This window comes from Varanus komodoensis, unplaced genomic scaffold (genome assembly GCF_004798865.1).
Source record: "Varanus komodoensis strain SLA01 unplaced genomic scaffold, ASM479886v1 scaffold14_1, whole genome shotgun sequence".
NCBI lineage: Eukaryota > Metazoa > Chordata > Lepidosauria > Squamata > Varanidae > Varanus > Varanus komodoensis.
Genome location: NW_025335438.1, coordinates 23,558,638 through 23,568,048, shown reverse-complemented (window position 1 = coordinate 23,568,048; position 9,411 = coordinate 23,558,638). Strand labels below are relative to the sequence as shown.

Here is a 9,411-nt window from a genome sequence, read left to right as displayed (position 1 = left end):
AAAACCTTTGGTTATTTGGTCATAAACAGACATACCTCCTGCAGAGGAGTAAGTTCCACTTCAAGTGTCTTCAATCAAAATGCAACACTGAGGCACTGGAACTAAACATGAAAATAATAACCTGGAGCAGCTGTCTTAACTGCTTCATTCACAATCAGGGCAGCTAGTCCTCCTCCCCAACTAGTGCAATCTCAATTTTAAATTAAACATATTTTTATTTGAAACATTTAAAGGGAACTATAAACCTTTCATAAAACATGCTTGAGATAAAGCAAAGGAAAGGAACTGAGCATGTGTGCATGTAGAGTAGCTCAAGAAAGAACATTTCAGTACATCTTCCCGAGAAACACAGCCACAAAGCTAAGCCCGCCTTGGCACATACAGAATCTTTCAATTGGTCTTTGCTGTATTTGTCAGCCCTATTTCTTTGCAATCAAGCTGTTTTTGAGGCAATCTAGTGTGGAACGAAGTAGTGAAAGATGATTTACTTTTGCAAATAGCTGAAATGCTCTGTCTAGCTTCTCACTTTTCCAGTATGTCACGCTGTGCAAGTGGGACCTTGCAGGGCTTTTAGTTTCCCTAGGCTAGGAGTCCCACATGCCCTCCAGGTATTGGGGGACTCTTCTCTCTTAATGCCTGACCATTGGTCATGCTGATGGAGGTTATGGGACTTGTAGTTCAAAACATCTAGAAAGCACCAGGCTGCCTACTCCTGCCCTAAGCATTTCTGACTGTAGTACTGAACAGTTCAGCATTTCCCATGTCCCCTGGTGCTCCCACAAAGAACCTTATTTTCCTGGTTTGAAGCCAGAATAATAACAGAGTTCCCCAGTTTGGTGGAATTTATGTTCTGGCTTCATGCAAGCCAGTGTCCTTCATGCCAAAGCTGGAACATGACGTCAGGGGAGAGATGATCGTGCAGCCATGGCTTCATGATCCACAGTTATGCAGCCTTGGTCAATCTTCTGAACCATCCACACCGTGCAAAGGCAGAGCATGCAGAAGAGTATAATCTGTTTTGCAGAAAGTTGGTGATATTTTCCTTTGCTTAACACTGGAGCAGAGAAAAGGCTTGTGTTTGATTAGCTGCTGCTCAGAGACAGGGCCTCTCTCCTAGGGGAAGGGTGTGAACCCTGGGAGAAGCTGGTGGGCCAGGTGGAGAACCCTTGTGCTGTTTGTGCTGCCGTAGGCAGTAAGGAGGCTCCCCATATCTGCCTAAAGTAACAATGCATCTGCAAACACAGCTGCTCTGTACACTTTTGTGTGGCACTTCATCTAGATTTGGGACAGTATGTTATTTTGGACATCAGATCATGAAATCTTTCAAGAGCTTTAGCTGTATGAACCTGATTTTAAACCTTTGTGCCAGAACATCTGACTGTACAGATGGTGTGATATTTTGGTTTGTGCTGATGCAGCAGGCTAAGAACTTTACTTAAATCAAAGGTATTTAATTCAATGTGACAGTTTATGATGCATTTAACTTAAGTGAAATTCTAGAAATTCTTACTAGTCCTGACGTTACTGGGTTACTTTGGGCCAATTACTGACTCTCCTCCTGACCATCCTCACAGGTTGTTGTGAGGACAAAATGGAGTTATGTAAATCACCTGGGGTTCCTTGCAAGAGGAAAAAAGGTGAGATGTAAATGTAATGTGACAATTCCCAGTATATCCCAGACAGCCATGGGAACTGTAGGCCTTTTTTCTGTCGAAACATGCATATTTTTCTGGCAGATTCGCAGAGCCCTGTACATCACTTGATGATTGCTGAGATGAATTTATCATCTCACATCTTTCCAATTGTCCATGGAATCTATTCCAGTCATAAGCATACAAGTAAATATAGAATAACTGAGTAATGCACATGCCTGCTTTAATCAGGGCTGTATGTAACCTATGGGTGAAGGTGCAAGAAACCCAACTCGCACTCCCTTGACCTGTTTTACTGCTCTTGAATTAATTAAATACAGAGTAGCATTAGTACTTGCTTTTAATATATTTATAAATGCTTTATACCTTTTCAATATATCTTTGCTTGCAAATTGCTTAGATTTTAAAGATATGCTGTTATATAGATCTATTAAATAAATGACAAGATTCAAGGAGGTGACATATTTTGTAAATATAAAAAGCAACACCTCCCCCCCATAGTGACAGGACTGGTCACTAGTCCAAAAAACGTAGCTTTCTGGTCCTGGTGAACTACCTGCTTGCTATTTACTGTTTATTTACCTATCTTTATGAGAAGATAAACCACCACAGGCTAAGCAATAAGAAATATTGCCAGACATTAACACCTGCTCAAATCTGTCTATATTGTCTAATTCAATGAAGAGTCAGATATCCTCTCAGTGAATTAAGCACCACTATTACCCTTCTGTTCAAAAAACCAGGACATGAACATTGAATAAATACACTCATGAAATAAACACTTAGCCATTTGTAAAATCAACCCAAAGTATTTAAGGGATGGTCAGTCAAGACTTTTTCTGTGTGCAAATACTGATTGCTGCCATTTTTCATTTAGGTGCTATTTATGACATAAAAAGTGCCACAATCACATAACAAAATTATGCATAAATTTACAGATGTTTGAACTGTACTACACATTTGCTCAGTTTTCAGAAAGATCTGTCACCTGCCTCCATGATCTGGTTTTCTTTTCCATGACCCTGCTTCCTTGCCTCTGTCCAACTGTTTTCAATTTATTGTGAACTGTGCTTCCACGCAATTTCAAATTTCACATTATTGCAACAACCTCTTTCATCAAAGATGAAATACCTTCCTTAACTTTTCACTGTAATATACAGGATGCCCACTTTGAGTTCTGCTGAAATGAGTGAAAATTCTTTATGAGTGTTTTTATACTTGATATCTAATAAGGAACAACAATAAATAAAAATGAAGTTTTGTATTCTACAGATCTTCTGGTTAATTATTACAAATACAATGCAACTAAATAAAAATTTTATGAATCCATTAGAGAGCTGACAAAATGAGTAAATGTAAGGCACTATTAGGAAAAGCACATTTTCTTTTGTAATTTTGAATGAAAAATAGTGAAATTAATTTCTATTAAATCCACAAGCTTTATTAAGTTAGCTGGAAGATTTAGAGAAGAAAATTAATTTCCTCTAATAATCATAACAAATTAAAGTCATACAACAATCCCCAAATGTTTCTCTGTCTTCCAAGCGGCACAACAAATAATATTCCTTTTTCTTGGTCACCTCTCAGATTTCAAATTTCTGTTCAGATATACCCATGAAACCTTAGGAAGTTTTCAGTTTCCTTTTCAGTGGAGCTCTCTAACAAAGGGCCTCTAAACGTGCTTCACATTTTAGCTTTTGCACTGCTCCCATTCATTCCAAGTGTAGCCCAATCGATGCAAGTCCAGCCTTGAAAACACATGCATAAATTTGTGTGCCTGCTTTCATTTCACCCCAAAGATAGGGAACTCTCTGTTTGCAAAATCTGGGTGTATAGAAATGTCTCCTTCACTGTCTTTGTTGGCAACAGACCTCTCTTGTGCTGACTGAAGTTCTCTCAGCAACAGGTGATTTCCTGAAACAGAACAAACTGCCTGATACAAGGTGTATCATCAACACCGACTGGTGCTGGGTCTCCAGGATTTCGGGCAGGAAATTTTCAGGCCTATAAATGGTGTGGATTGAGCGCGGGACCTTCTGCCTGGCAAGTGGCTCCTCTGCCACAGAGCCATGGCCCATCCCCATGGACACTAGCACAAGGACACATTAGACATTATTTTTATTACTTATCTGAATGAAAGCTTAACACTTTCTTGTTAGGGTTGTTTTCAGTCTTCCTTCAGGCTGCCCAAGAGGAAAGAAGTTCAATCCAGTCACAAGATCCAAAATTAGCATTTTATTCAGAACATTGGGGTCAGGGGTGTATCATTTATATTCTGGTACATAATACAGAGGCAAAGCTGTTGTCAGATGTCTCTCTGGTTTAAAAGCTCTTTTTAACATACTGTGTAACTACTTGAGCCATCAATATCAGGCTAACCCTTGAGTTTTTTCCTCTCTCTGTCTTCATTTCGTTTGTTTTTGGTACAAATTATGTAAAACAGTTGTGCTAGGAACTTACTTTTCTCCCTCCCCAAACAAATAAAAAAAAAATAAAAATAAAAAAACTCAAACCTTGAGTACTCTAACTACAGCTCAACAATTGAATCAATGTCACTTGTTTGCAATCTGTTTGTAAATACTTTATCCATAACGAAAGATATAAACATGCAAAAACCTGAATCCATAGTCCAAATAATACATACACATGTTTGGAAGTCTCTGCACTTCTCCATAGACTATGCCAATAAAACATTATGTACACATACCATTTTTTACAGTGAAGTGGGAAAAAAAGTACTGAAAAATGCTTAAAAAAAGGTGTATATGGATTAAGACCAAAATGTGTCTAACATTCTATAATAAGAAAAGAAAATCAGTTCTGCTACAAACTGGTGATATGAAAACTCCCTTTATTTGCAACCAGCTGCATAAGTTTTAGAATTTTAGTGAAAAACCCTAGCATCTAAAACTAGAAGTATTGTACACTTTTTCTTCTTTTCATGGCCTTTTTCCCACCCTCCCTTCCCCAGATAACAAAATTTCCCCATGAGATTTTTTTCTTTTCTTTTCAATTTCCTTAATAAAAGCAATGCAATGTAACAAAAGCATGTTGAAGCATATTGGTGATTGATCTTTCTCCCCACCCCAATGTGGTTTGTCTCATCTTTTCATAAATCAGTACCATTTAAAGCCTTAAACATAAAACTAATTCCAATCTGAAAAAGGTACAAAAAGGCACATAAAATCCCAGTGCTTCTGTACTGTAAAATTCAAGTGTAACTGAGCTCAGTTGTTTTCCTTTTTTCCAAACAGCATTGGATGACTGATATTCCCAGTGAACCCAAATAGGTTTGCAGCCTATGCCAAAGCCTTCAGCAAGCACTTGTGCTAGTAGACTACAAAGTTAAAGCCTAGCTTCTGTACGCTTGTTGGGAATACCAGTGGAAAGTTTTGTATTTGTCCAAATGCACTGTTGGCCACCTTGGCATTCAGTCATCACCACCCCCGTACATATCAGCAAGTTTCTTGAAGCGTGGGCCCCAGTCATTTAGGTAGTCATAGTCTTGCTCGCCACCACTACTTGAAGAGTTGAGAGAGCTCAAAGATCCAGCAGTGGAACCACTCCCCTCGTAGTCAAATACTAGCAGGGAGTCATAAGGAGGGGCTGTAGGGTCATTATCTGCCGCTTTAAGTCCCTGTTACAAAAGAGAGAAGGGGGGGAAAAAATGAAAAGGGTAAAAGTAGCTACATGCCAGCTTATCTATTGGAACTTCACTTGGAAAAACATAGAAAAGAACCCTGGAGTGCTGTTTGCCTAAACTAGATTTCCCCTTGATATAGCAGAGAAGCAAGCAAAATGGCACAAAATCTGCAAGTAGCAGGAATAATCCTTGCCAAATAGACACAGTTATTTGCTTTCAATAATGTAAACACTGTCACTAATACGCTGGCCTAGTCTGTAACAGAAGCACAAACACACACCTCTCATGTGAAGGTGATACAAAGAGCCTGGTCCTAGATATCCAAATCCTATAACCTACTTTAAGTTTGGCTTACAAAGCTCTCACAATGTGGAATATTCTACTAAACAGAAACCAACCAGCACACCCCAGTGTTCAAGGAAATGAATCAATGACATGCACAGCAGTCAAATGTTGATGGGCTGATGCTAGTGAATGAATTCTGAACCAGCAAAAGATGTGTGATGCTCTCATGGTGAAGCAGCAGCAAGTTAGGAGCAACCAAGGTATAGGAAGAACTGAATTCTTTGCTTTCCTTTCCCTCCCATAATCATTTGTATTTATGCAAAACACCAGCAGAGATGGAAGGCAATTTCCATCTGTCAGGTAGGATCAGGCATGCAATTTGCATGAGTTGTGACTCAAGGGCCATAGTAAATAAATTCTGAAAAAGTACTACATTTGTGTAATGGAATATGAATTGCATCAATGCAAATCATTGCCTCATTGAATATTCATTCAAATTGTTTAACACAGAACTAATTATTAACAGCTGGCACTTTGTTGTTGTTGTTGTAAAATTAAAGGGTAGTTCTGGTGTATTTTTTTCCTAATGGCTAAAATAGGTTGAACAAGTTGCAACTCTATTTGGCACATTGGGATTTGGGAGACTTTGTCAGGCCAATACCTCTTACACATTGGCTTGTGAAACAAGTATTTTATATGGAGGTTGACAAGTTTCTTCCACCTCCCAACATTTAGCACCTGCAAAGAATTCTAGTGACCATTATAGCAACTTTATAAATATGTGCTGGCCTGAATTGCAAGCTGTAATATTAATCCTGCTTCCTTGACTCTCAGTAAGGCTAGTTTGTGCCCCAGGATCTGGAATGGTATTTTAAGGCTTCAGTAAACAAATATATATTTTCTAAGGCTGCGGAAGTGTTTGTGTCAACCATCTACATCAAGCATGAACTGAGCAATCGTCTTTTCAAGCTGGGAGTTAGATTTTCTTAGTTCAGCATCCACTGCTGGCAGCAGATGATATAAAACTGCTGGTGCTACTGACTTTACAGGATAAAACTGCAATGAAAAATTCAGTGTTCCAGAGGCTGCACTTTATGTGCAAACTGTTTGCTAGAAAAGAGGCCTTGAAAGGCAGCTTTACAGAGGCACGATGCCATGGCTAAAGTTGCCTGAAAAAACGGCATTTACAACAAAGCTAGGTACTTGTGTATTTCATATTCTATACAGTTTAATTTGCTACCCAAATTTCATAGTGGAACACTGAGAAACTTAATTTTTCATAGCATATGACTGGTAAAATATGAAACAAATGAATTATCTGCAAGAAACGCTCTTCTACTTTTCTGTAATCAACATAACCTTCAACATGCAGTATAAAGGTGTTACATTTTATGCTTGAATGCAAAGCTACAGTCTGGAAAGGAGTAACAGTTTACAGTAAAATCCTATACATGTTTACTCAAAAATAAGTTCCATCACATTCACAGGGTTCCTAACTCTAATGCCTTAATTGACTTGATTTAACCTGACTAATCAGGTCTTGACCTTTGCACTGCAGATAGAAAGGTGCCTTATATTGGTCTGATTATTTGTACAACTAGCTGAGGATTGTCTATTCCATCCTTCACCAACTTGGTGTCCTCCAGAGATTTGGGAAGACAGCTCCCAGTCTTACTATTGGGCCTAGTCTAAACATCTGGAGGACAACAGTTTGTGGATGGCTGGTCTACTCTGAATGGCAGTGGCTCTCCAGGATGGGAGACAGAGAAAGGTTTTTCAAAAGGACGCAAGAAAAACCATGCTGGGTCAGACCAATAGTCCATATAATTCAAGCACTCTGTATCCATGGTGGCAAACCAATTGCCCACAGGATCCCTCGAGGAGGATCGGTGCCAGACCTCTGCCAGCCCATCACCTACTACCCAATATTTTTTTAACTGGAGATGCTGGGGTGGGACCTGGGACCTTCTGTGCTACTGTCCCAGTCTATGTTGTAACAACTCAGACACCACATTTCAGCTGGCTACAATGTTAACTCAGGGTTGCTGTTTAAAAGCTCTGATGAGAGAAAAGGCAGGCCATGGAGTGTCAGGAGAGAATGGAGAACAGGTGAGGCACAGATGAAGGACTGTCATTTCAGTATCTTCAGAATCTCTGTGATGGGCCCTGCCTGGCTCAGCCCCACACAGAAGGCATCCAGGTCCCTATGACACAGCTGGTCATTTTATTTGGTGAAGGGTTTTCCAACCTATCTTCTTTCTAGAGTATGTGACATAAATAAAAATTCAGATGCAACCACAATTTAATTAACTGAGAAGAGCACAGCATATGTATGACCTCTCTATGGCTTTATGTTTTAATTTCTATTCATATTTCTTTTCAATATTATCATAATTTCCAAGGAGATATACATAAATGTGTGAAGAAAATAAAAATGAACTTTTGTTATGAATTAGAATTAATGCATGAATTAAAGCTAAAATATCAATTTGTTAGAGTATTTATTATATTAAAGCCAGTGAATAATCCTCTAGGAGATATTGTGGTTAAGACTGATAACATATATGGATGTAATTAATACCAATGCACAAAAGTTAACTGATGCATTTCATTTTTTCTGTTTGAATGTTTTAATTAAATTTTTCTGTGCTTAAAAAAGTCATATTTATATCTATCATTCCAGATAATTTTAATTGTATAAGCAACTAAATATAACTAAAAGCTAGTCATTATCGTCATTGATAGCAGCTAATAGTTGCTAAATCTCTTTCTTTTTCCTTCCCTTCCTCTTCCCATTTTACCTCATTAATAAAGTCCCCAATGTCCCCAGGATGAGGAGCAGCTGATCTGACCGGATACTGAGGTTCTGCATGGATGGGTCTTTCATCAAGTCGTCTTATTCCACCAGGTTTGATTGTATCTGGTTCTATAGTGTCAGGCTGCTGCAGCTGACTTAAGTCATAGTCCTGTAAGCAACACAATCAAAATGTTCACGAATTTTAACAATGAACAGGGAAAAGCTCCCTTTCCTATAAAAGAAGACATATATTGAGAACCACAAAACTGACTCAGAACATTTCCTGAATGATCTTGCATCTCATTTAGAGTAAAAGAGAGTGTTTATTGCTTCCATGGAGTCCCTGTCTCCATTTACAACATCATTCCAGTTGGCTGCTCTGAGGTACACCTCATCCATTTCCCACTGTGAAACCGATTCAGAAGTAGCATTCATTTGTGACTAAACAATTTGCCTACTGAAGCACTGATTTACACTATGCAAAAAGTTGCCAGTATTGCTTTCAAATGCTTCCAAATTCAAATGAAAACCCAGACAGTGTCATTCTGATAGATAAACAAGTACGAAACAACAGACTTGGCCAGTAAGATTATGAAACAACAAACTCCTGTGCTTGCAAGGGTGAAAGACTGAAAACAACCTGAATCACTGTAGCAATAATAATAATAATAATAATAATAATAATAATAATAATAATAATAATAATATAAAATAATAAGTCCTGACTCCAGAATATTTTAGTAAGTCCTACCACATGGACAGTCATGTGGTGTGCCTGAGTTGTGTGACTTTGCACTCAGCTCAGGATGGGATTCATACAGTGATTTACCCAGACAAATGTTCTGTAGTGAATATATGATATTAATACAGTGTGATTAAATGCCAGCAATACCATTATAAACTAGGTCTAACACAGTTTTGTAAACATCACAGGCTTGTTCTTCTGATTATACTTCACTCTGTTCCTTGGACCATGTACCTGTAAAGCAGTAATCACAATGCTGCTTACCTACCTACTGAGCTGATAGCTGAAC

At 38.5% G+C, this 9,411-nt stretch overlaps 1 protein-coding gene across 2 annotated transcripts in view; it reads right to left on the bottom strand.

The window, feature by feature from the left end:
* Positions 1-4,637: 4,637 nt before the first annotated feature.
* The window catches only part of CDH2 (cadherin 2), a 119,663-nt gene continuing 114,889 nt past the window's right edge, over positions 4,638-9,411 (bottom strand). For both annotated transcript variants that reach the window (XM_044424386.1, XM_044424388.1), the window contains 2 exons: positions 8,382-8,546; positions 4,638-5,289 (listed from right to left, as the gene is read on the bottom strand). In XM_044424386.1, the coding sequence (XP_044280321.1) occupies positions 5,083-5,289; positions 8,382-8,546 (372 nt within the window). In that variant the 3' untranslated portion in view covers positions 4,638-5,082. The remainder of the gene's footprint in view (positions 5,290-8,381; positions 8,547-9,411) is intronic.